Below are 27004 nucleotides of genomic sequence, written 5' to 3' on the forward strand. Positions count from 1 at the left end.
GAATTCCCGCACGGTTTGATACATCCGGCTTTTTTTTTGCGTACGCAATTTTCTGGATTTGTACGTACGCCAATTTTTAGTAAGAAATCCATGCAAGTCTTTGTACATGAGGCCCCTGGGGGGTATTTCAGAACGCAGGTTAAGCATCTATCTCAGGGTATGACAATGGCAAAACATACAAAAAAAAAGTACAAACAAGACTGCTGGTGATGATGGTAATTTTGCAAGTTGATTTTTCTTTTTCTGGTAACACTTGACGTCACCTAGAATGACGTCACAAAAGGTTAATGAAAGGGATATTTTAAGCATACTTTCAAATACGCTAACGAATGAGTTTAACAAATGCCTAGATAGCACAGACACGTCCCCGAGACGCAACATTAACATCAAAATATCACCCAAGCATCGCGTTCTATTATTGAACGTCATGTGTGTCAGAGTTGCGATTTAACGAGTGTCCGATTCAATGCTCCTACATTGCTAGTGTCAAAATATCACTAGCGATCACGTTCCGATGCTTTGACGACCAATACCATCATTTAGTTATTTAACCTGGATGAATGTATGGATTGCCTATACCATCTGCACTAAAGGTACTGTGACTACTTGGCCTGGGAACTAGAACCACAACTATAGAACTACGTTTGGACCACAAATACGGACTTGTGCTAGCAGGCCGCCCAATGGAGGATGGGTTCTCTTTTGAGTCTTGGTCCTCCCGAGGTTTCTTCCTAATCCCCACCATCATAGGGAGATTTTCCTTGCCACTGTCGCCTTTGGCTTGCTCATTAGGGATCTGGACCCATACGATTGTAAAGCTGCTTTGACACATGTGTTCAAGCACTATATAAATAAATTTGACTACAGCAAAAGTTCAATATTGATCCACCCAAGACTTCTAGTCCAAATAAGCTTTGCTTGTGTAAACAGCACAGATAACATCCCACTACGGCCTTGGTCAAACCAAGTATAAGGTGTACATGCATTCTAGGCCAATTTTAGGGATTACTGAAGGTAGGCTCAAATGGCAAGAGCAAGACTGCTTCATGAACCATTACAAATGACATTTTCAGGAGATGCAGCTACCCGAACTTCATTTCAGAAAGATCTCCAAGACAAGAAAGTTGTGCCTATTATGAGAACACCTTTCTCCAGCAGCATCTACCAACCTTCCTTTGTTACTCATGTCTGGGTTTGGCATCAAAGCTGGCATGCAGGTGTACAGCAATTTCACCTGACCTTTGGCAGTTGGTCATTTGCTCAAAATGCCATGTAGAAACCTAGGTCAAATTCAGGTTTGATCACCTTAAGCTACATTTGGCAATTAATACATTGATTTACATGACAGCTGAAGACCTAGACTAGGCTCAGCCCAATTGCATAGCAACACAGGACAGGTTGTGGAGTCAAAGCACAAGGTTTATTTCATTCAAGACATGGGGCCATCAAGCACTCTCCTTAACCATGATTGGACCAAGGATTACTTCTCCTTCCAGCAGAGTACCTGCAAAAAAAAGGAGGGGGGGAAGGGATTTAGGCTCTGCTTGCAAGTTCACATCACCTTTAGTCCAAGCTCCAGACCTTCTCCAAGAAGGATCAGGTACCGGCACAGCATGGCAGGCACGTACCTCCGTCCTCAGACAAGTCTCGACCCTTCCGGAAGCTACAGGTGGTCTCGCAACAGCCACACACCTGGTCAGGCCCATATGCTGCAGTCCACCTGTAAAGCCAGAATACCCAAGTTTACCAGCTAGGCCTCACCAGTAACCTGCTGGTTTCAGGACCACAGCCACATACCTGTTGCTAGAGAACGAACAAGCTTTGTGCTCAGCATCAGCAGAGTAAGAAGCTGGAGTTGCCTTCATAAAGCATGTGAAGTAGAGCTGGAGAGACAGGGGTTAGTTCAGACAGCCAGTCATTCTACTCACCCCCCTACCAAACATGCTTACATACCAAACCACTGTTGTCCTGCTGAAACTTGAATGCCTCCAACTGAAACCTCAGCTTGTCTGCTTCAGTTTGGGGCAGGAAGTGAGAATGGGAACCTGTGAGCTTGGCATCAATCAGGCACCTGCAATCATTTGTGCAGTCAGACCACAACTAGCTGATCTCTACAGCCATCACAAAGCCCACAAGGAAGCCACTCACCCATGGTTATCTATGAAGGCATAACTGGGGACTGCAGTCACATCAGGAAACACCGTGGCCACACAGGTGTCCAGATACACACGAAGGGGCACATGGTAGAACTGAATTACAGATGCCTCAACACTGATCACATCATGCAGGAAGTACTGGTTGGAGAGCCTTTCAGATGTCCAGTCATCTGGGAGAAGAAACCTCATTAGGTCCAGTTCTGGCACAGATCAGTAGGTCTGGTGTAGCCATGGGACAAACCTGTCATGAGCCTCAGGGAGAAGACAAGCTGTTCCTCAGCAACTTGGGTAGAAGCATATGGGATCCAGGCAGGCATCAGAGCATTGCTGCTTACATTGTGGAGCCTACAAAGCATTTGATGGTCATCAGATTGAACAGAGCCTTCCAAATAATACTGAACAGCACATCTGGTAGGGTCCAATACCTTGGATAGTGACACTCGATGCGAACCTCAGCACCAACAGTTCTCACAATAGGAGTGTGAGCAAAATTGTGGGGAACATAGCGGACGTAGAAGACGTAGACCAGCTCATCTGGAGTCATCTGTTAAGAAAGAAGTGGTGTTAATGCATGCAGGTTTAACACAGCACTGAAGCGTTCACTTCATAGACACTCACACTGGTAGTACTGTTGCAGGCCTGCAGTGCTGACTGGAAGATGAGAACTTGAGCAGCACGGTCCTCCCCACTGACGGCACAGTTTCCCAGGGTGATCTCAGATGGATTTATCAGCTCACCGGTTCCAAACAGGTCCTTCTTGACCTCCACATGTACGCCAGTCTCACCACACTCTGCTGCTACACTTGCAGTAGGAACAGGGGGGCTCATCTGAAACTGCATTAGTGGCTGCCTTGCTGGTAGTTGAGGGTCATTGGGGAAATGCCATGCCACCTGCTTCACAGGTCCCTGAAATACTTGCTGGGACTGAACATTGGAAGGCTGCTGCACAGGTATCTGCACAGGATTCCAGGACTGCTGGCTAAATGAGCCTTGTGCAGGCCCTGTGGGGTTAGAAACATGGCTCCCCTGAGAAGCCCCTCCAGCAACCACTTGCCTTATTGCTTGAGGCTGCTGATGAGGTTGTAGTCCAGCTGGAAGTTGAGATTTGAACACTCCTTGTAGTTGTGCATCAGACAACACAAACACACCCAGCAACAGCACCACACCAAGCCCCACTTTGCTCAAACCCATTGTTGTTGTTCTTGTTCTCCCTAAAAACAATTAATTAAAAAAGCTCACACATAGCAGTCTTGTTTGACCATTCCATTTTATACCATAAAGGAGGCTTGCAGCCCCACCCCCTGCTAATGAGCTTAACGTCTCTCTGAACCTGATGATGACTTTACTACTCTTTCACAGCTGACACAAATCAATACTCCTCACTCTTAAAACAGGCTCTTAAACTGTTGTTTGCATGGGTGTATGGTTCTATAGAATTGCCCTAAAGAACTATTTTCAGTACTAGTTGGCACCTTTAAAGAGTGCTCTTGTACAGAATATATAGTAGTGGGCAAACGTTTTGAGAATGGCACAAGGTTCTGAGCAATTTTGCTGCCTCAGGTTTTTTTTAACCTTATTTCAGATGTTTATATGATATAATGATATAATTGATGGTACAATTATAAGCAATCCATATATTTATCTTTTTATTGACAAATGCATCCAGTTTAAATAATGAAATAATCTTATTATTAGTCATCAAAGCATCAAAACGTGATCGCCAGTGATGTTTTTTTGAGACTTTAGCAATGTGGGAGAATTGAATCGGTACGAATGAATGATTTACCTAACATAGATGGCAAGGAATAAATGCTCCAAGACAAAGAGGCACCTGGCCTGATTATTCGTCCATGTATAGTGTTGGTGCTATGGGTTTCTTGAGGACTGGATGGGAGACACCTGCATCTACATCACCATTGAAGCCCTAGTGTATTTGAAATGTATCTCAATGATAATTCTATTTTATGTAAGAATTTAAATTTGTGCATGTGTGTGTTTATGGCAGGGGCATATATATGGGGAGGGGGGAGTTGTGTGGTTTATATTAGTGTGTGTGTGTGTGTGTGTGTCACACCTTGCTTCCAGGTGAGGGTAGATACGATCAAACGAGAGTATGGGATATATTAAAGAGCGATGGCAAGCCACCATAGCCCATTCGATACAAGGGTGTTTTTCATGAACACCCTAAATAACACTGCCATTAACTGGAAATGGCAAAACATACAAAAAAGTACAAACAAACCAAAAAAAATCTACTTACATCAACACCTCCACTCATTGGTTCAACTATAAACCAACCATCTAACAGACCTGGGGCCTCATGTATGAACGGTGCGTATGTACAAAAACATTGCGTACGCTATGATTCACGCAAACGGTCAGATGTACTAAATGTGAGTTGAACGTGAGAAAGTGCGTACCCTGACGACACTTTCACTTCAGGCGTACGCATGTTTCTAATGTGTTTTTGTCAATTAGTGACACTTAAAGGTGATGCATTGAAATTACAACTATTAAGATATCATTTACACACAAATTGTAGTAAGCCCTTATTGTGTGAAATAAAGTAAATTAATCTGAAAATTAAATACTAAATTAATCAGACATTTTCATTGCCTTACTGAAATAATTCAACGCGTTTCCACTTAGCCTAGATTATATAAACATGCATGAAATGTTGTGCTGGAGTTCTTAGGAGATGGCAGCGTTGGCATTACTGGAAGATATTGCTAATGGCCGAATTCGCCGAGAGCGCGTTTTCCGTGACCATTATGATATTTTGGCCCATGATGATGACTGGCTTATAAGCCGTTTCAGATTTCCAAGAGCTGTCCTCTTGTGCTGAGTTGGGTCCAGTTTTGGACAGAGAAACGCGAGGAGTCGCGCATTGCCAGTTCCTTTACAGGTGCTGACAACGCTCGGCTTCCTGGCGACAGGCTCGTTTCAAAGAGAACTGGCAGACCGGTCGGGGATAGAGCCTTACCATGCCAACTGTTTTGGATGAGATCATCTGCCTATCAGCTAATTACATATGGTTTCCATATGAAGCCGTTTACCAGGCAACCATTAAAGCGCAATTTGCAGCGATAGCTGGTTTCCCTAATGTAATCGGAGCGATTGACTGCACATTTCTATAAAGGCACCATCTGAGGAGGAATTTGCTCATGTGAATAAAAAGCACTTTAATTCCATAAACGTGCAAATAATCTGATGCAAAAATGTGCCTTACTAATGTAGTGGCACGCTGGCCTAGGTCAACCCAATGATTTGTACATCCTTACAAACAGCATGGTTGGGATAAGATTACAAGCTAGCAGAGTGCGTGATGGGTGGCTTCTTGGTAAGCAACAAATTTAAAGCATTTAAATAAAAGCATGTGACATTTCCAGCTTAGAATCATTCATTTAAAACATGGGTAATTGTTAAATTACTTGGGAAACCGCGGCTACGCGCTCAATGCGTGGCTAATGACCCTTTGTAATCCACAGACTGACCGGGAGCAGAGATACAATTCTCTCCATTCTCGCACCCGGTCAGTCATGGAGAAGGCAATTGGGCAGCTGAAAAGCTGGTGGCGCTGGCTGGACAGGACCGTGGGAATGCTACTGTATCGGCCAGAGAATGTGTGTCGTATGGTGAGGGCATGTGGGGTCCTGCACAATGTTGCGCACAGGTATGCCGTGCCCTTGTTAGAGGTGGTTGAGCAACCAGCGGACCCAGAGCCACAACAAATTAACCCTTATATGGTCCAAGGGTCTGTGGGACCCATTTTTAAAAAATCAGCTTAAAAAAATTCTACAATTTTTTTTTTTTCAAACTGAGATTCATTGGTCCTTGGCTCATTTTCTGTGAGCAACATAAATCAGAAAATATTTTCAATGACCACCCCCCCGTACCCCCCCCTTCACATTTGTATTACATACAGGGTCCAGGGTCCACGGGGCCCTGGGCTAGTCAAAGTGGGCAATCAACATTGGGTTGGGTAGTTGATAGTCGTCTGTATGACTTTAAAGGATATACAAACAAAGGACAGAGGAGTTTGGCATGCAAAGGTGAGCAACCATCAACACTTTTGATGGTTGTCACATCAGGGGTTGATTGCATATTGTCAGACAGCAGACGAAGAATCTCTATAGAGACAAAGGGGTGAGATCTGAAAGAAGCATCTTTTCTCTCAGCCCTCATTATCCCTCCCTCCTCTCTGGACCTGTGTGTGTGTGTGTGTGTGTGTGTGTGTGTGTGTGTGTGTGTGTGTGTGTGTGTGTGTGTGTGTATGTGTGTGTGAGTGTGTGTTTCATCCAATCATGGGGACATGATGCTATAAATGCTAAAAATGCTAAAAATGCTATAAAAGATGGCAAAGCGATTCTCAGTTCAGACTGCCTTACAGCTGCTATTGGAAGAGACAGAGGATTTTGATGGTGATTCAGAAGAAGAAATTTCAGGATCACATTTCTGAAATATCAGAGTCTGATAGTGATAATGAAAAGGAGGATGAGCAGCAGCCAGCTCCGTTAGCACCAGCCCGTCAGCAGCTAGCCATAGGACCAGCCTGTCAGCCAGCATGATTTATGATTCATTTCCTTATTGTGTTACATTTTAATAAAAAAGTAACTAATAAATAAATGAGAGCAAACTAATTTAACATATGTATTGTTTATTTTACTTGCAATTGGGCTAAATCTGCTGATTATTTTAACAAAAAATGCAATGGGTCCCCCACACCCTGCTGGACCCCAAGAAGGTAGACCACGCCCGGATCTCATCAGGGTTAAAGCACAGCCTAACCCAGGTTCCATACAAGCAATGCAACAAATCATAGCTACAATATTAAAATGTAAGAGACAGCATTCAAATTTGAACCAATTCTTTTATTGAGTGGCTGATGCTAGTGAGCGCATTTTTTAGGTGCATTATATAATTCTGCCAGTGTGCATTGTTCTGACCCCACAACATTTAAAGCTTCACACATGCTGTCCCTCTCAGACCTTTTGCACTTTGCCGTAATGCCACAACGTGCCAAACAAACATTTTTTCCGCACCTCTACTTCATTGAGGAGCGTCTCCACTTCACATTCGGTGAAGTTCCTCTTCTTTCCCCGTTTAGACATGGATTGTAATTGATCAGACAGGAAACTCTTCCAGTGCAGGGCAAATTTTAATGAATTTGCATATTTATAAGGAGGCGTGTCACAGGAGGAGTCAGCCACTCTCTTGATTGGGATGTACAAAAGAAATGTCTGTGGATTCCCGCACGGTTTGATACATCCGGCTTTTTTTTTGCGTACGCAATTTTCTGGATTTGTACGTACGCCAATTTTTAGTAAGAAATCCATGCAAGTCTTTGTACATGAGGCCCCTGGGGGGTATTTCAGAACGCAGGTTAAGCATCTATCTCAGGGTATGACAATGGCAAAACATACAAAAAAAAGTACAAACAAGACTGCTGGTGATGATGGTAATTTTGCGATTTTTCTTTTTCTGGTAACACTTGACGTCACCTAGAATGACGTCACAAAAGGTTAATGAAAGGGATATTTTAAGCATACTTTCAAATACGCTAACGAATGAGTTTAACAAATGCCTAGATAGCACAGACACGTCCCCGAGACGCAACATTAACATCAAAATATCACCCAAGCATCGCGTTCTATTATTGAACGTCATGTGTGTCAGAGTTGCGATTTAAAGAGTGTCCGATTCAATGCTCCTACATTGCTAGTGTCAAAATATCACTAGCGATCACGTTCCGATGCTTTGACGACCAATACCATCATTTAGTTATTTAACCTGGATGAATGTATGGATTGCCTATACCATCTGCACTAAAGGTACTGTGACTACTTGGCCTGGGAACTAGAACCACAACTATAGAACTACGTTTGGACCACAAATACGGACTTGTGCTAGCAGGCCGCCCAATGGAGGATGGGTTCTCTTTTGAGTCTTGGTCCTCCCGAGGTTTCTTCCTAATCCCCACCATCATAGGGAGATTTTCCTTGCCACTGTCGCCTTTGGCTTGCTCATTAGGGATCTGGACCCATACGATTGTAAAGCTGCTTTGACACATGTGTTCAAGCACTATATAAATAAATTTGACTACAGCAAAAGTTCAATATTGATCCACCCAAGACTTCTAGTCCAAATAAGCTTTGCTTGTGTAAACAGCACAGATAACGTCCCACTACGGCCTTGGTCAAACCAAGTATAAGGTGTACATGCATTCTAGGCCAATTTTAGGGATTACTGAAGGTAGGCTCAAATGGCAAGAGCAAGACTGCTTCATGAACCATTACAAATGACATTTTCAGGAGATGCAGCTACCCGAACTTCATTTCAGAAAGATCTCCAAGACAAGAAAGTTGTGCCTATTATGAGAACACCTTTCTCCAGCAGCATCTACCAACCTTCCTTTGTTACTCATGTCTGGGTTTGGCATCAAAGCTGGCATGCAGGTGTACAGCAATTTCACCTGACCTTTGGCAGTTGGTCATTTGCTCAAAATGCCATGTAGAAACCTAGGTCAAATTCAGGTTTGATCACCTTAAGCTACATTTGGCAATTAATACATTGATTTACATGACAGCTGAAGACCTAGACTAGGCTCAGCCCAATTGCATAGCAACACAGGACAGGTTGTGGAGTCAAAGCACAAGGTTTATTTCATTCAAGACATGGGGCCATCAAGCACTCTCCTTAACCATGATTGGACCAAGGATTACTTCTCCTTCCAGCAGAGTACCTGCAAAAAAAAAAGGAGGGGGGAAGGGATTTAGGCTCTGCTTGCAAGTTCACATCACCTTTAGTCCAAGCTCCAGACCTTCTCCAAGAAGGATCAGGTACCGGCACAGCATGGCAGGCACGTACCTCCGTCCTCAGACAAGTCTCGACCCTTCCGGAAGCTACAGGTGGTCTCGCAACAGCCACACACCTGGTCAGGCCCATATGCTGCAGTCCACCTGTAAAGCCAGAATACCCAAGTTTACCAGCTAGGCCTCACCAGTAACCTGCTGGTTTCAGGACCACAGCCACATACCTGTTGCTAGAGAACGAACAAGCTTTGTGCTCAGCATCAGCAGAGTAAGAAGCTGGAGTTGCCTTCATAAAGCATGTGAAGTAGAGCTGGAGAGACAGGGGTTAGTTCAGACAGCCAGTCATTCTACTCACCCCCCTACCAAACATGCTTACATACCAAACCACTGTTGTCCTGCTGAAACTTGAATGCCTCCAACTGAAACCTCAGCTTGTCTGCTTCAGTTTGGGGCAGGAAGTGAGAATGGGAACCTGTGAGCTTGGCATCAATCAGGCACCTGCAATCATTTGTGCAGTCAGACCACAACTAGCTGATCTCTACAGCCATCACAAAGCCCACAAGGAAGCCACTCACCCATGGTTATCTATGAAGGCATGTGGGGTCCTGCACAATGTTGCGCACAGGTATGCCGTGCCCTTGTTAGAGGTGGTTGAGCAACCAGCGGACCCAGAGCCACAACAAATTAAAGCACAGCCTAACCCAGGTTCCATACAAGCAATGCAACAAATCATAGCTACAATATTAAAATGTAAGAGACAGCATTCAAATTTGAACCAATTCTTTTATTGAGTGGCTGATGCTAGTGAGCGCATTTTTTAGGTGCATTATATAATTCTGCCAGTGTGCATTGTTCTGACCCCACAACATTTAAAGCTTCACACATGCTGTCCCTCTCAGACCTTTTGCACTTTGCCGTAATGCCACAACGTGCCAAACAAACATTTTTTCCGCACCTCTACTTCATTGAGGAGCGTCTCCACTTCACATTCGGTGAAGTTCCTCTTCTTTCCCCGTTTAGACATGGATTGTAATTGATCAGACAGGAAACTCTTCCAGTGCAGGGCAAATTTTAATGAATTTGCATATTTATAAGGAGGCGTGTCACAGGAGGAGTCAGCCACTCTCTTGATTGGGATGTACAAAAGAAATGTCTGTGGATTCCCGCACGGTTTGATACATCCGGCTTTTTTTTTGCGTACGCAATTTTCTGGATTTGTACGTACGCCAATTTTTAGTAAGAAATCCATGCAAGTCTTTGTACATGAGGCCCCTGGGGGGTATTTCAGAACGCAGGTTAAGCATCTATCTCAGGGTATGACAATGGCAAAACATACAAAAAAAAGTACAAACAAGACTGCTGGTGATGATGGTAATTTTGCAAGTTGGTTTTTCTTTTTCTGGTAACACTTGACGTCACCTAGAATGACGTCACAAAAGGTTAATGAAAGGGATATTTTAAGCATACTTTCAAATACGCTAACGAATGAGTTTAACAAATGCCTAGATAGCACAGACACGTCCCCGAGACGCAACATTAACATCAAAATATCACCCAAGCATCGCGTTCTATTATTGAACGTCATGTGTGTCAGAGTTGCGATTTAAAGAGTGTCCGATTCAATGCTCCTACATTGCTAGTGTCAAAATATCACTAGCGATCACGTTCCGATGCTTTGACGACCAATACCATCATTTAGTTATTTAACCTGGATGAATGTATGGATTGCCTATACCATCTGCACTAAAGGTACTGTGACTACTTGGCCTGGGAACTAGAACCACAACTATAGAACTACGTTTGGACCACAAATACGGACTTGTGCTAGCAGGCCGCCCAATGGAGGATGGGTTCTCTTTTGAGTCTTGGTCCTCCCGAGGTTTCTTCCTAATCCCCACCATCATAGGGAGATTTTCCTTGCCACTGTCGCCTTTGGCTTGCTCATTAGGGATCTGGACCCATACGATTGTAAAGCTGCTTTGACACATGTGTTCAAGCACTATATAAATAAATTTGACTACAGCAAAAGTTCAATATTGATCCACCCAAGACTTCTAGTCCAAATAAGCTTTGCTTGTGTAAACAGCACAGATAACGTCCCACTACGGCCTTGGTCAAACCAAGTATAAGGTGTACATGCATTCTAGGCCAATTTTAGGGATTACTGAAGGTAGGCTCAAATGGCAAGAGCAAGACTGCTTCATGAACCATTACAAATGACATTTTCAGGAGATGCAGCTACCCGAACTTCATTTCAGAAAGATCTCCAAGACAAGAAAGTTGTGCCTATTATGAGAACACCTTTCTCCAGCAGCATCTACCAACCTTCCTTTGTTACTCATGTCTGGGTTTGGCATCAAAGCTGGCATGCAGGTGTACAGCAATTTCACCTGACCTTTGGCAGTTGGTCATTTGCTCAAAATGCCATGTAGAAACCTAGGTCAAATTCAGGTTTGATCACCTTAAGCTACATTTGGCAATTAATACATTGATTTACATGACAGCTGAAGACCTAGACTAGGCTCAGCCCAATTGCATAGCAACACAGGACAGGTTGTGGAGTCAAAGCACAAGGTTTATTTCATTCAAGACATGGGGCCATCAAGCACTCTCCTTAACCATGATTGGACCAAGGATTACTTCTCCTTCCAGCAGAGTACCTGCAAAAAAAAAAAAGGAGGGGGGAAGGGATTTAGGCTCTGCTTGCAAGTTCACATCACCTTTAGTCCAAGCTCCAGACCTTCTCCAAGAAGGATCAGGTACCGGCACAGCATGGCAGGCACGTACCTCCGTCCTCAGACAAGTCTCGACCCTTCCGGAAGCTACAGGTGGTCTCGCAACAGCCACACACCTGGTCAGGCCCATATGCTGCAGTCCACCTGTAAAGCCAGAATACCCAAGTTTACCAGCTAGGCCTCACCAGTAACCTGCTGGTTTCAGGACCACAGCCACATACCTGTTGCTAGAGAACGAACAAGCTTTGTGCTCAGCATCAGCAGAGTAAGAAGCTGGAGTTGCCTTCATAAAGCATGTGAAGTAGAGCTGGAGAGACAGGGGTTAGTTCAGACAGCCAGTCATTCTACTCACCCCCCTACCAAACATGCTTACATACCAAACCACTGTTGTCCTGCTGAAACTTGAATGCCTCCAACTGAAACCTCAGCTTGTCTGCTTCAGTTTGGGGCAGGAAGTGAGAATGGGAACCTGTGAGCTTGGCATCAATCAGGCACCTGCAATCATTTGTGCAGTCAGACCACAACTAGCTGATCTCTACAGCCATCACAAAGCCCACAAGGAAGCCACTCACCCATGGTTATCTATGAAGGCATAACTGGGGACTGCAGTCACATCAGGAAACACCGTGGCCACACAGGTGTCCAGATACACACGAAGGGGCACATGGTAGAACTGAATTACAGATGCCTCAACACTGATCACATCATGCAGGAAGTACTGGTTGGAGAGCCTTTCAGATGTCCAGTCATCTGGGAGAAAAAACCTCATTAGGTCCAGTTCTGGCACAGATCAGTAGGTCTGGTGTAGCCATGGGACAAACCTGTCATGAGCCTCAGGGAGAAGACAAGCTGTTCCTCAGCAACTTGGGTAGAAGCATATGGGATCCAGGCAGGCATCAGAGCATTGCTGCTTACATTGTGGAGCCTACAAAGCATTTGATGGTCATCAGATTGAACAGAGCCTTCCAAATAATACTGAACAGCACATCTAGTAGGGTCCAATACCTTGGATAGTGACACTCGATGCGAACCTCAGCACCAACAGTTCTCACAATAGGAGTGTGAGCAAAATTGTGGGGAACATAGCGGACGTAGAAGACGTAGACCAGCTCATCTGGAGTCATCTGTTAAGAAAGAAGTGGTGTTATTGCATGCAGGTTTAACACAGCACTGAAGCGTTCACTTCATAGACACTCACACTGGTAGTACTGTTGCAGGCCTGCAGTGCTGACTGGAAGATGAGAACTTGAGCAGCACGGTCCTCCCCACTGACGGCACAGTTTCCCAGGGTGATCTCAGATGGATTTATCAGCTCACCGGTTCCAAACAGGTCCTTCTTGACCTCCACATGTACGCCAGTCTCACCACACTCTGCTGCTACACTTGCAGTAGGAACAGGGGGGCTCATCTGAAACTGCATTAGTGGCTGCCTTGCTGGTAGTTGAGGGTCATTGGGGAAATGCCATGCCACCTGCTTCACAGGTCCCTGAAATACTTGCTGGGACTGAACATTGGAAGGCTGCTGCACAGGTATCTGCACAGGATTCCAGGACTGCTGGCTAAATGAGCCTTGTGCAGGCCCTGTGGGGTTAGAAACATGGCTCCCCTGAGAAGCCCCTCCAGCAACCACTTGCCTTATTGCTTGAGGCTGCTGATGAGGTTGTAGTCCAGCTGGAAGTTGAGATTTGAACACTCCTTGTAGTTGTGCATCAGACAACACAAACACACCCAGCAACAGCACCACACCAAGCCCCACTTTGCTCAAACCCATTGTTGTTGTTCTTGTTCTCCCTAAAAACAATTAATTAAAAAAGCTCACACATAGCAGTCTTGTTTGACCATTCCATTTTATACCATAAAGGAGGCTTGCAGCCCCACCCCCTGCTAATGAGCTTAACGTCTCTCTGAACCTGATGATGACTTTACTACTCTTTCACAGCTGACACAAATCAATACTCCTCACTCTTAAAACAGGCTCTTAAACTGTTGTTTGCATGGGTGTATGGTTCTATAGAATTGCCCTAAATAACTATTTTCAGTACTAGTTGGCACCTTTAAAGAGTGCTCTTGTACAGAATATATAGTAGTGGGCAAACGTTTTGAGAATGGCACAAGGTTCTGAGCAATTTTGCTGCCTCAGGTTTTTTTAACCTTATTTCAGATGTTTATATGATATAATGATATAATTGATGGTACAATTATAAGCAATCCATATATTTATCTTTTTATTGACAAATGCATCCAGTTTAAATAATGAAATAATCTTATTATTAGTCATCAAAGCATCAAAACGTGATCGCCAGTGATGTTTTTTTGAGACTTTAGCAATGTGGGAGAATTGAATCGGTACGAATGAATGATTTACCTAACATAGATGGCAAGGAATAAATGCTCCAAGACAAAGAGGCACCTGGCCTGATTATTCGTCCATGTATAGTGTTGGTGCTATGGGTTTCTTGAGGACTGGATGGGAGACACCTGCATCTACATCACCATTGAAGCCCTAGTGTATTTGAAATGTATCTCAATGATAATTCTATTTTATGTAAGAATTTAAATTTGTGCATGTGTGTGTTTATGGCAGGGGCATATATATGGGGAGGGGGGAGTTGTGTGGTTTATATTAGTGTGTGTGTGTGTGTGTGTGTCACACCTTGCTTCCAGGTGAGGGTAGATACGATCAAACGAGAGTATGGGATATATTAAAGAGCGATGGCAAGCCACCATAGCCCATTCGATACAAGGGTGTTTTTCATGAACACCCTAAATAACACTGCCATTAACTGGAAATGGCAAAACATACAAAAAAGTACAAACAAACCAAAAAAAATCTACTTACATCAACACCTCCACTCATTGGTTCAACTATAAACCAACCATCTAACAGACCTGGGGCCTCATGTATGAACGGTGCGTATGTACAAAAACATTGCGTACGCTATGATTCACGCAAACGGTCAGATGTACTAAATGTGAGTTGAACGTGAGAAAGTGCGTACCCTGACGACACTTTCACTTCAGGCGTACGCATGTTTCTAATGTGTTTTTGTCAATTAGTGACACTTAAAGGTGATGCATTGAAATTACAACTATTAAGATATCATTTACACACAAATTGTAGTAAGCCCTTATTGTGTGAAATAAAGTAAATTAATCTGAAAATTAAATACTAAATTAATCAGACATTTTCATTGCCTTACTGAAATAATTCAACGCGTTTCCACTTAGCCTAGATTATATAAACATGCATGAAATGTTGTGCTGGAGTTCTTAGGAGATGGCAGCGTTGGCATTACTGGAAGATATTGCTAATGGCCGAATTCGCCGAGAGCGCGTTTTCCGTGACCATTATGATATTTTGGCCCATGATGATGACTGGCTTATAAGCCGTTTCAGATTTCCAAGAGCTGTCCTCTTGTGCTGAGTTGGGTCCAGTTTTGGACAGAGAAACGCGAGGAGTCGCGCATTGCCAGTTCCTTTACAGGTGCTGACAACGCTCGGCTTCCTGGCGACAGGCTCGTTTCAAAGAGAACTGGCAGACCGGTCGGGGATAGAGCCTTACCATGCCAACTGTTTTGGATGAGATCATCTGCCTATCAGCTAATTACATATGGTTTCCATATGAAGCCGTTTACCAGGCAACCATTAAAGCGCAATTTGCAGCGATAGCTGGTTTCCCTAATGTAATCGGAGCGATTGACTGCACATTTCTATAAAGGCACCATCTGAGGAGGAATTTGCTCATGTGAATAAAAAGCACTTTAATTCCATAAACGTGCAAATAATCTGATGCAAAAATGTGCCTTACTAATGTAGTGGCACGCTGGCCTAGGTCAACCCAATGATTTGTACATCCTTACAAACAGCATGGTTGGGATAAGATTACAAGCTAGCAGAGTGCGTGATGGGTGGCTTCTTGGTAAGCAACAAATTTAAAGCATTTAAATAAAAGCATGTGACATTTCCAGCTTAGAATCATTCATTTAAAACATGGGTAATTGTTAAATTACTTGGGAAACCGCGGCTACGCGCTCAATGCGTGGCTAATGACCCTTTGTAATCCACAGACTGACCGGGAGCAGAGATACAATTCTCTCCATTCTCGCACCCGGTCAGTCATGGAGAAGGCAATTGGGCAGCTGAAAAGCTGGTGGCGCTGGCTGGACAGGACCGTGGGAATGCTACTGTATCGGCCAGAGAATGTGTGTCGTATGGTGAGGGCATGTGGGGTCCTGCACAATGTTGCGCACAGGTATGCCGTGCCCTTGTTAGAGGTGGTTGAGCAACCAGCGGACCCAGAGCCACAACAAATTAAAGCACAGCCTAACCCAGGTTCCATACAAGCAATGCAACAAATCATAGCTACAATATTAAAATGTAAGAGACAGCATTCAAATTTGAACCAATTCTTTTATTGAGTGGCTGATGCTAGTGAGCGCATTTTTTAGGTGCATTATATAATTCTGCCAGTGTGCATTGTTCTGACCCCACAACATTTAAAGCTTCACACATGCTGTCCCTCTCAGACCTTTTGCACTTTGCCGTAATGCCACAACGTGCCAAACAAACATTTTTTCCGCACCTCTACTTCATTGAGGAGCGTCTCCACTTCACATTCGGTGAAGTTCCTCTTCTTTCCCCGTTTAGACATGGATTGTAATTGATCAGACAGGAAACTCTTCCAGTGCAGGGCAAATTTTAATGAATTTGCATATTTATAAGGAGGCGTGTCACAGGAGGAGTCAGCCACTCTCTTGATTGGGATGTACAAAAGAAATGTCTGTGGATTCCCGCACGGTTTGATACATCCGGCTTTTTTTTTTGCGTACGCAATTTTCTGGATTTGTACGTACGCCAATTTTTAGTAAGAAATCCATGCAAGTCTTTGTACATGAGGCCCCTGGGGGGTATTTCAGAACGCAGGTTAAGCATCTATCTCAGGGTATGACAATGGCAAAACATACAAAAAAAAGTACAAACAAGACTGCTGGTGATGATGGTAATTTTGCGATTTTTCTTTTTCTGGTAACACTTGACGTCACCTAGAATGACGTCACAAAAGGTTAATGAAAGGGATATTTTAAGCATACTTTCAAATACGCTAACGAATGAGTTTAACAAATGCCTAGATAGCACAGACACGTCCCCGAGACGCAACATTAACATCAAAATATCACCCAAGCATCGCGTTCTATTATTGAACGTCATGTGTGTCAGAGTTGCGATTTAAAGAGTGTCCGATTCAATGCTCCTACATTGCTAGTGTCAAAATATCACTAGCGATCACGTTCCGATGCTTTGACGACCAATACCATCATTTAGTTATTTAACCTGGATGAATGTATGGATTGCCTATACCATCTGCACTAAAGGTACTGTGACTACTTGGCCTGGGAACTAGAACCACAACTATAGAACTACGTTTGGACCACAAATACGGACTTGTGCTAGCAGGCCGCCCAATGGAGGATGGGTTCTCTTTTGAGTCTTGGTCCTCCCGAGGTTTCTTCCTAATCCCCACCATCATAGGGAGATTTTCCTTGCCACTGTCGCCTTTGGCTTGCTCATTAGGGATCTGGACCCATACGATTGTAAAGCTGCTTTGACACATGTGTTCAAGCACTATATAAATAAATTTGACTACAGCAAAAGTTCAATATTGATCCACCCAAGACTTCTAGTCCAAATAAGCTTTGCTTGTGTAAACAGCACAGATAACGTCCCACTACGGCCTTGGTCAAACCAAGTATAAGGTGTACATGCATTCTAGGCCAATTTTAGGGATTACTGAAGGTAGGCTCAAATGGCAAGAGCAAGACTGCTTCATGAACCATTACAAATGACATTTTCAGGAGATGCAGCTACCCGAACTTCATTTCAGAAAGATCTCCAAGACAAGAAAGTTGTGCCTATTATGAGAACACCTTTCTCCAGCAGCATCTACCAACCTTCCTTTGTTACTCATGTCTGGGTTTGGCATCAAAGCTGGCATGCAGGTGTACAGCAATTTCACCTGACCTTTGGCAGTTGGTCATTTGCTCAAAATGCCATGTAGAAACCTAGGTCAAATTCAGGTTTGATCACCTTAAGCTACATTTGGCAATTAATACATTGATTTACATGACAGCTGAAGACCTAGACTAGGCTCAGCCCAATTGCATAGCAACACAGGACAGGTTGTGGAGTCAAAGCACAAGGTTTATTTCATTCAAGACATGGGGCCATCAAGCACTCTCCTTAACCATGATTGGACCAAGGATTACTTCTCCTTCCAGCAGAGTACCTGCAAAAAAAAAGGAGGGGGGAAGGGATTTAGGCTCTGCTTGCAAGTTCACATCACCTTTAGTCCAAGCTCCAGACCTTCTCCAAGAAGGATCAGGTACCGGCACAGCATGGCAGGCACGTACCTCCGTCCTCAGACAAGTCTCGACCCTTCCGGAAGCTACAGGTGGTCTCGCAACAGCCACACACCTGGTCAGGCCCATATGCTGCAGTCCACCTGTAAAGCCAGAATACCCAAGTTTACCAGCTAGGCCTCACCAGTAACCTGCTGGTTTCAGGACCACAGCCACATACCTGTTGCTAGAGAACGAACAAGCTTTGTGCTCAGCATCAGCAGAGTAAGAAGCTGGAGTTGCCTTCATAAAGCATGTGAAGTAGAGCTGGAGAGACAGGGGTTAGTTCAGACAGCCAGTCATTCTACTCACCCCCCTACCAAACATGCTTACATACCAAACCACTGTTGTCCTGCTGAAACTTGAATGCCTCCAACTGAAACCTCAGCTTGTCTGCTTCAGTTTGGGGCAGGAAGTGAGAATGGGAACCTGTGAGCTTGGCATCAATCAGGCACCTGCAATCATTTGTGCAGTCAGACCACAACTAGCTGATCTCTACAGCCATCACAAAGCCCACAAGGAAGCCACTCACCCATGGTTATCTATGAAGGCATAACTGGGGACTGCAGTCACATCAGGAAACACCGTGGCCACACAGGTGTCCAGATACACACGAAGGGGCACATGGTAGAACTGAATTACAGATGCCTCAACACTGATCACATCATGCAGGAAGTACTGGTTGGAGAGCCTTTCAGATGTCCAGTCATCTGGGAGAAGAAACCTCATTAGGTCCAGTTCTGGCACAGATCAGTAGGTCTGGTGTAGCCATGGGACAAACCTGTCATGAGCCTCAGGGAGAAGACAAGCTGTTCCTCAGCAACTTGGGTAGAAGCATATGGGATCCAGGCAGGCATCAGAGCATTGCTGCTTACATTGTGGAGCCTACAAAGCATTTGATGGTCATCAGATTGAACAGAGCCTTCCAAATAATACTGAACAGCACATCTGGTAGGGTCCAATACCTTGGATAGTGACACTCGATGCGAACCTCAGCACCAACGGTTCTCACAATAGGAGTGTGAGCAAAATTGTGGGGAACATAGCGGACGTAGAAGACATAGACCAGCTCATCTGGAGTCATCTGTTAAGAAAGAAGTGGTGTTATTGCATGCAGGTTTAACACAGCACTGAAGCGTTCACTTCATAGACACTCACACTGGTAGTACTGTTGCAGGCCTGCAGTGCTGACTGGAAGATGAGAACTTGAGCAGCACGGTCCTCCCCACTGACGGCACAGTTTCCCAGGGTGATCTCAGATGGATTTATCAGCTCACCGGTTCCAAACAGGTCCTTCTTGACCTCCACATGTACGCCAGTCTCACCACACTCTGCTGCTACACTTGCAGTAGGAACAGGGGGGCTCATCTGAAACTGCATTAGTGGCTGCCTTGCTGGTAGTTGAGGGTCATTGGGGAAATGCCATGCCACCTGCTTCACAGGTCCCTGAAATACTTGCTGGGACTGAACATTGGAAGGCTGCTGCACAGGTATCTGCACAGGATTCCAGGACTGCTGGCTAAATGAGCCTTGTGCAGGCCCTGTGGGGTTAGAAACATGGCTCCCCTGAGAAGCCCCTCCAGCAACCACTTGCCTTATTGTTTGAGGCTGCTGATGAGGTTGTAGTCCAGCTGGAAGTTGAGATTTGAACACTCCTTGTAGTTGTGCATCAGACAACACAAACACACCCAGCAACAGCACCACACCAAGCCCCACTTTGCTCAAACCCATTGTTGTTGTTCTTGTTCTCCCTAAAAACAATTAATTAAAAAAGCTCACACATAGCAGTCTTGTTTGACCATTCCATTTTATACCATTAAGGAGGCTTGCAGCCCCACCCCCTGCTAATGAGCTTAACGTCTCTCTGAACCTGATGATGACTTTACTACTCTTTCACAGCTGACACAAATCAATACTCCTCACTCTTAAAACAGGCTCTTAAACTGTTGTTTGCATGGGTGTATGGTTCTATAGAATTGCCCTAAAGAACTATTTTCAGTACTAGTTGGCACCTTTAAAGAGTGCTCTTGTACAGAATATATAGTAGTGGGCAAACGTTTTGAGAATGGCACAAGGTTCTGAGCAATTTTGCTGCCTCAGGTTTTTTTTAACCTTATTTCAGATGTTTATATGATATAATGATATAATTGATGGTACAATTATAAGCAATCCATATATTTATCTTTTTATTGACAAATGCATCCAGTTTAAATAATGAAATAATCTTATTATTAGTCATCAAAGCATCAAAACGTGATCGCCAGTGATGTTTTTTTGAGACTTTAGCAATGTGGGAGAATTGAATCGGTACGAATGAATGATTTACCTAACATAGATGGCAAGGAATAAATGCTCCAAGACAAAGAGGCACCTGGCCTGATTATTCGTCCATGTATAGTGTTGGTGCTATGGGTTTCTTGAGGACTGGATGGGAGACACCTGCATCTACATCACCATTGAAGCCCTAGTGTATTTGAAATGTATCTCAATGATAATTCTATTTTATGTAAGAATTTAAATTTGTGCATGTGTGTGTTTATGGCAGGGGCATATATATGGGGAGGGGGGAGTTGTGTGGTTTATATTAGTGTGTGTGTGTGTGTGTGTCACACCTTGCTTCCAGGTGAGGGTAGATACGATCAAACGAGAGTATGGGATATATTAAAGAGCGATGGCAAGCCACCATAGCCCATTCGATACAAGGGTGTTTTTCATGAACACCCTAAATAACACTGCCATTAACTGGAAATGGCAAAACATACAAAAAAGTACAAACAAACCAAAAAAAATCTACTTACATCAACACCTCCACTCATTGGTTCAACTATAAACCAACCATCTAACAGACCTGGGGCCTCATGTATGAACGGTGCGTATGTACAAAAACATTGCGTACGCTATGATTCACGCAAACGGTCAGATGTACTAAATGTGAGTTGAACGTGAGAAAGTGCGTACCCTGACGACACCTTCACTTCAGGCGTACGCATGTTTCTAATGTGTTTTTGTCAATTAGTGACACTTAAAGGTGATGCATTGAAATTACAACTATTAAGATATCATTTACACACAAATTGTAGTAAGCCCTTATTGTGTGAAATAAAGTAAATTAATCTTTTTTTTTTTTTTTTTTTTTTTTGTACATATAACATGACAATAACAATACTCTGGGGTGAAGAACATATGACCAAAGGGTAAAATAATACAAAGGAGAAAAAAAGGGAGGAAAGGGGGGAGGGATTTTTTAAATATTACAGTTTTTTGTGTTTGTCCATGAGTGTGTGATTGTATGTGCCCATGTGTGTATAGGTGTGGTGAGGTGAGATATATGCAGATATATAAGTTAAATATTTGCTGTTTAGTGTTCGTTTGTGTTAGTGTGTGCATTCAGGTGCACATATACATATAAGATCTTTAGTATGTTTTATGTTTACATGTATTGTATTTGTATGTAAGGGGGGGTGTGAGGCTCACAGGCTAAGGTAACAATGTCATTTCAGAAGAGAAGTTAGTGTTGAAACCCATATGGACAGAGAATCTGTATCTGTGTGTGTATTAGAAGCGGGTGTATTATCAAGAGTAATATAGTCCAGAAGAAGATTTTTCCAGAGTGAGATGTCGGTTTTATGTCTTGTTTTCCAGTTCATGAGGATTGTTTTCTTGGCGATGGTTAAAGCTATAAGAAGCATTTTCGTATTAGTGCTATTAAGATTAGTGTTGGCTACGTCATTCAGTAAGCAGAGGGAAGGGGATAGTGGGATGTGGGAATCAAAGATGACTGATAGGGATTTTATAATTTTTTCCCAGAACTGTTGAATGGGTGTACAATGCCAGAAAGCGTGGATGTATGTGTCATGGGTATTTTGAGAGCAATTAGTACAGATGTTAGTAGTGAATCCCATTTTTGATAATCTCTCATTAGTATAGTATATTCTGTGAAGGAATTTGAATTGTAATAATTGTAAGTTTGAGTTATTAGACATACTGTAAATATTTTTGCATATCTGGGTCCAGAAGTCGGCATCGGGGGTGATCAATAGGTCCACTTCCCATTTGGATGTGGGGATGTAGAGAGAGTTATCGGCTTTGGAAATTGTTTTGTATATTTTAGATAGTAATTTTTTGGGAGTTAGGTTCATTAATGCAGATATTAAAGGTGGATGGTTTATGTTTATAGTTAATTTATTGTACCCTGCTTGTATGGCTGATTTAACTTGTAAATATTGAAGGAATTGATTACTCTTGATGCCATACCCCTGGATTAAACTGCTAAATGGGACTATGGTGTTATTGTGGAGAATATGTTGTAGGTGCGTTATACCCTTGCTTGACCATGTATGGAAGTGTAGTGTCTTTTGGTTGCTTAAAATGTCAGGGTTGTTCCAAATAGGGGTTAATTTAGATGGGGATAAGGGGGACTTAGTAATTTTATGGAATTTCCACCAGGCTGACAGAGCAGATGATATTGTTAAAGACTTGAAACAGGGCAGTGATTTAGCTGATTGGCTGAGGAATGGAAGATCTGAGAGTGGAATATTGCGACTGTGGGCTTGTTCAGAGTCTAGGAGAATATTGTCTGATTGGTACGGGTGAATCCATTTAAATATAAATTGCAATTGATTGGAAAGAAAGTATTGATAAAAATTTGGGGCGTTAAGTCCACCTTGTGTTTTTGGTTGTTGAAGTGTGTTTAGTTTGATTCTTGGTGGTTTATTTTTCCAATAAAATTTGATGATTATTGAGTCGAGTGAATTAAACCAGGAAGTTGTTGGGTGAGTGGGTATCATGGAAAAAAGGTAATTGACCTTAGGGAGGATAGACATTTTAACTGTAGCTATTCGACCAATAAGAGATAATGGAAGATTCATCCATCGATGGATATTGTCTGTTATGGTTTTGAGTAATGGGGTGTAATTGAGAGTAAATAACTCAGACAGTTTGGAGGAAATGTTAACACCCAGATAAGTGATATGAGATGTGCAGATGGGGATTGGGGGTGGGTTAGTTGTCATATCCCAGCTATTATTGCATATTGGTAGAATGGATGATTTTTGCCAATTGATTGAGTAGTCAGATATATTAGAAAAGATTTCTATGAGGTGAATAGTTTCACTTAGTGAGCTGTGGGGCTTCTGTAAAAATAGTAAAATATCATCTGCATACAGAGAGATTTTATGATGAGTATTGTTTGTTTGGATACCGATTATTGAATTATTTTGCCGTATGGCTGCTGCAAGTGGTTCTATAAAGATAGTAAATAGATATGGAGAGAGTGGGCATCCTTGTCTACATCCCCTGTGTAATGTGAATCTTTGTGATATTAATCCATTAGTAGTTACCGTGGCTGTTGGTGAAGTGTAAAGAATTTTAACCCAGTCAATGAATAACTCTCCAAATCCAAATTTCTGTAAAGTAGATATGAGGAAGGACCAATTTACTTTGTCAAATGCTTTTTCTGCGTCTAAGCTGACGATGATTGTTTCTAGTTTTTGTTGTATTGAGTAGTCAATTAGATTGAAAAGTCTGCGTGTATTATTTGATGAATGTCTGCCTTTTATGAATCCGGTTTGATCAGGGTGAATTATGGATGGGATAATTTTGTCAAGTCTGTGTGCGAGGGTTTTTGTAATAATTTTAAGATCGACATTTAGGAGAGATATAGGTCGGTAGCTAGATGGTAGAGTTGGGTCTTTATTTGGTTTCAGAATGAGTGAGATTGAAGCACTGTTCATGTGGTCCGGGATTATTGAGCATTGTTTTATTTCTAAGACTAATCTCTGAAATAAAGGGTTGAGTATGGTCCAAAAATGTTTATAGAACTCAGCAGGGAAGCCATCTGGCCCGGGTGACTTATTATTGGGCATGTTCATGAGGGATGTTAAAAGTTCTTTTTCTGATATTGGTATTTCAAGTGAATTCATTTGGGCTTGGTTAAGGTGTGGCAAGTGGATATTATCTAGAAAGGAGTGTATATGTTCTTGTTTGTTTTCTTTTGTTGATGAATATAAATTTGTATAAAAGGTTCTGAAGATATTGTTTATATGTTCTGGTGATTGGGTTGGCCTCCCTGTTGAGTCTTTTATAGAGGCTATTGTAAATCTTTCTTTATTTTGTTTGATTTTATTAGCTAGATATTTACCTGATTTGTTATTATGGTGGAACTGTTCTTGACGGAGTTGTTGGATTTTAAATTGTGTTTTTTTATTAATAATTTCATTTAATTCCATTTTGTATTTTCTTATTTCGTTTTCAAATTCATCTTGAGGGTTGTTTGCATGTAATGTTTCAAGTTGTTTTATTTTATGTTCTAGTTCTGTTTCATGTTTGGCCTCTTTTTTCTTTTTATAAGAGGAATACGAAATTGTTACACCTCTTAGTACAGCTTTTCCTGCTTGCCAGAGAATTGATGGGGATGAATTTGGAGAGTCATTCATTTCCAGATAGGATGCCCACTCTCTTTTAATAAGGGTATTAAACTGAGTATCATTGAGTAGGGAAGTGTTGAAACGCCATCTGTTCTTAGGGTTTGGTTTGTCAAGGAGTAGTGTAAAAGTGACTGGGGCATGATCGCTGATGATAATAGGATGTATTTGTGTGTTTGTAATGTTGGGTAGAAGTGAATTACTAAAAAGAAAATAATCAATGCGGCTGTAAGATTTGTGAACTGGTGAGTAAAATGTGAATTCTCTTGCTGATGGGTGTTGTAATCGCCAGCCATCACAAAGACCAAAATCACTCATGAATTGGTTTATGGTAACGGTTGACTGTGAGATGCGGTTGTTAGTGTTACTTCTGTCAATAGGTGGGTTGATAACGGAGTTGAAGTCTCCTCCTATAATAATAGGTAGGTCGAAAGTTGTGGTTAAGGTAGTAAAGATGGTATGGAAGAAATCTGGATTATCTATATTGGGTCCATATAAGTTGCATATTGTTAGAGGTTGATTGTTAATTGTTATGTTAATAATAATATAGCGACCTTCAGAGTCTGCAATGGTTGTATTATGAGTGAATGAGATATTTTTTTTAATTATTATGGAGACTCCTCTTTGTTTACTGTTGTATGTAGCTGAAAATGGTTGGTGAAAATGTTTAAAGTGTAGTGCGTTTTTGTCAGATGGGGATAGATGAGTTTCTTGCAATAAGCAAATGTCTGCTAGTTTGGAAATGTGATTTAATATTTTTGTTTTTTTTGCCTGTGAGCCGACTCCCCGGACGTTCCAGGATAGGAATTTTAATGTAGGCATCAAAGTGTTATTGTTAATGTAAGTTCTGTTAATTTCTGTGTGTGAGTAGGTGACAATAAAACAGGTGGTGAACAGATAAGGGGAAGCATAACATTAAATAAACAGAAAAGGATAAGTGTAGGGGGGTGAGACATTTTGAGGTGGGGGATCATAGGGTACATGTGCTGAGACTTCTTGGAGACAACTGCGTAGACATATTCAATATTTTTTTTTTGTTGTGTAATTAGGGTAATGCTCGGGTTTGTTTAGAGTTCACTGGCTTGTGTGTTTATGTTGGTGTGTATGAGTGTATGGCTGCTGTGATGTGATGATTGAGTGAGAGAGTTAGTAGAGCCAGTGGGTAGTGTCCTTGTTCCTGTATAGTTGTCCATTAATGTATAGTTTATCTACTATAATGACTGCTTTATGTCCTTGTTGAATCATTTCTTTGCGAATTGGAAATAATTTTTGACGTCGTTGCATGATTTCTTTTGGGAATTGGTCATTCAATCCGAAGTTGGTTCCTTTAAGCTCCTTTCCTTGTCGCTGTACTTGTATCTTTTGTTTAAAATGTTCGAACTTTGCGACTATCGGGCGGGGGCGCTTGTTCGTGGTGTTGTCTGATTTAGGTCCTATGCGGTGTACACGGGCAAAGGTGATATTTTGAACGGTGGTGGTCGGTATTTTGAGTTGAGTTTTAATGAATTGTTTGACTACTTGTTCTGCGTCTTCTGAGGGTTGTTCTGGAATGCCGTTAAAAATGAGATTGTCTCTCATGCTGCGCGTCTGCAGGTCCAGAATGGTTTCCTTCATGGCTTTGCTGTCCGTAGTTATAATAGCCAGTTCTGATGTGAGTGTAGTGACTGAGTTTTTGAGTGTATTGTTTTCTTTCGTCAAAGTTTCGATTTGGTGTTGACTGAATTCAAGACTTTGGCGAAGAGCAGAAAATTCCTTGTGTATAAGTTCAACAATAGAGATCCGGGTGTCCATGGCGGTGAGTTTAATATCAATTGAGCTAAGTATAACTGCGAGGTTTGCACAGCATGACGAGTCTGATTGTATGTCAGAGTTCATGTTGGTTGTGGTACCTGGGCTTGGAGAATCCGAGACTCGTGGACGCTTTTTATCGTGGCCGACGACCGGAGTCGAACCCGCGTTGTTATCTGTATTGTCCATTGTACACAGCTGGGTGTAATATCCGTCAATGAAGCTTTCTAACTGGTCCAGGGTGTTGCTTTGTAGTCCGGTTATTGTCAGGTAGATGAATAGGTTATATTGTGGTGGTAGTAGCCGTAGAGAAAAGTGCTAGTTTCGGATGTATCAGGAGTTGTTTTTTATCTAGCAGCAGATCGCCGCCATTTTGCTTCACGCAGAGTCTCACGAGAAAGTCAGCCCCTCACGAGAAAGTCAGCCATGTACACAGTAAATTAATCTGAAATTTACTTTAATTTACAAAGTAAATTAATCTGAAAATTAAATACTAAATTAATCAGACATTTTCATTGCCTTACTGAAATAATTCAACGCGTTTCCACTTAGCCTAGATTATATAAACATGCATGAAATGTTGTGCTGGAGTTCTTAGGAGATGGCAGCGTTGGCATTACTGGAAGATATTGCTAATGGCCGAATTCGCAGAGAGCGCGTTTTCCGTGACCATTATGATATTTTGGCCCATGATGA

At 42.5% G+C, this 27004-nt stretch overlaps 3 protein-coding genes across 3 annotated transcripts; all 3 read right to left on the reverse strand.

Moving 5' to 3' along the window:
• Positions 1-1398: 1398 nt before the first annotated feature.
• Positions 1399-3381, reverse strand: LOC143508502 (zona pellucida sperm-binding protein 3-like). Its single transcript, XM_076997046.1, has 6 exons — positions 2775-3381; positions 2582-2700; positions 2398-2501; positions 1798-2326; positions 1629-1720; positions 1399-1504 (listed from the first exon to the last, which is right to left on the reverse strand). Exons 1-4 carry the CDS (start codon positions 3345-3347, stop codon positions 2145-2147), a joined length of 978 nt encoding a protein of 325 aa, XP_076853161.1. The 5' UTR covers positions 3348-3381; the 3' UTR covers positions 1399-1504; positions 1629-1720; positions 1798-2144.
• An 8141-nt stretch (positions 3382-11522) lies between these two features.
• Positions 11523-13509, reverse strand: LOC143508697 (zona pellucida sperm-binding protein 3-like). The gene is made up of 8 exons (XM_076997358.1): positions 12902-13509; positions 12709-12827; positions 12525-12628; positions 12276-12453; positions 12081-12198; positions 11925-12016; positions 11756-11847; positions 11523-11628 (listed from the first exon to the last, which is right to left on the reverse strand). The coding sequence occupies exons 1-8, from the start codon at positions 13472-13474 to the stop codon at positions 11570-11572; spliced, it is 1335 nt and encodes a 444-aa protein (XP_076853473.1). The 5' UTR covers positions 13475-13509; the 3' UTR covers positions 11523-11569.
• A 4371-nt stretch (positions 13510-17880) lies between these two features.
• On the reverse strand, positions 17881-19854 carry LOC143508503 (uncharacterized). The gene is made up of 5 exons (XM_076997047.1): positions 19064-19854; positions 18880-18983; positions 18280-18808; positions 18111-18202; positions 17881-17986 (listed from the first exon to the last, which is right to left on the reverse strand). The coding sequence occupies exon 1, from the start codon at positions 19827-19829 to the stop codon at positions 19218-19220; it is 612 nt and encodes a 203-aa protein (XP_076853162.1). The 5' UTR covers positions 19830-19854; the 3' UTR covers positions 17881-17986; positions 18111-18202; positions 18280-18808; positions 18880-18983; positions 19064-19217.
• Positions 19855-27004: the final 7150 nt, after the last annotated feature.

The sequence above is a fragment of the Brachyhypopomus gauderio genome, chromosome 2, assembly GCF_052324685.1.
Source record: "Brachyhypopomus gauderio isolate BG-103 chromosome 2, BGAUD_0.2, whole genome shotgun sequence".
Taxonomy (NCBI): domain Eukaryota; kingdom Metazoa; phylum Chordata; class Actinopteri; order Gymnotiformes; family Hypopomidae; genus Brachyhypopomus; species Brachyhypopomus gauderio.

What these genes read in the sequence shown, in the direction of transcription:
- LOC143508502 (XM_076997046.1), bottom strand. Translation starts at nt 3,347, where the DNA reads ATGGGTTTGAGCAAAGTGGGGCTTGGTGTGGTGCTGTTGCTGGGTGTG. An exon ending in CCTGCAACAGTACTACCAGT is followed by an intron (nt 2,701 to 2,774) that starts GTGAGTGTCTAT and finishes CTTTCTTAACAG; the next exon opens with ATGACTCCAGATGAGCTGGT. An exon ending in ATCGAGTGTCACTATCCAAG is followed by an intron (nt 2,502 to 2,581) that starts GTATTGGACCCT and finishes AATGCTTTGTAG; the next exon opens with GCTCCACAATGTAAGCAGCA.
- LOC143508697 (XM_076997358.1), bottom strand. Translation starts at nt 13,474, where the DNA reads ATGGGTTTGAGCAAAGTGGGGCTTGGTGTGGTGCTGTTGCTGGGTGTG. An exon ending in CTCCCTGAGGCTCATGACAG is followed by an intron (nt 12,454 to 12,524) that starts GTTTGTCCCATG and finishes TTTTTCTCCCAG; the next exon opens with ATGACTGGACATCTGAAAGG. An exon ending in AGACTTGTCTGAGGACGGAG is followed by an intron (nt 11,629 to 11,755) that starts GTACGTGCCTGC and finishes TTTTTTTTGCAG; the next exon opens with GTACTCTGCTGGAAGGAGAA.
- LOC143508503 (XM_076997047.1), bottom strand. Translation starts at nt 19,829, where the DNA reads ATGGGTTTGAGCAAAGTGGGGCTTGGTGTGGTGCTGTTGCTGGGTGTG.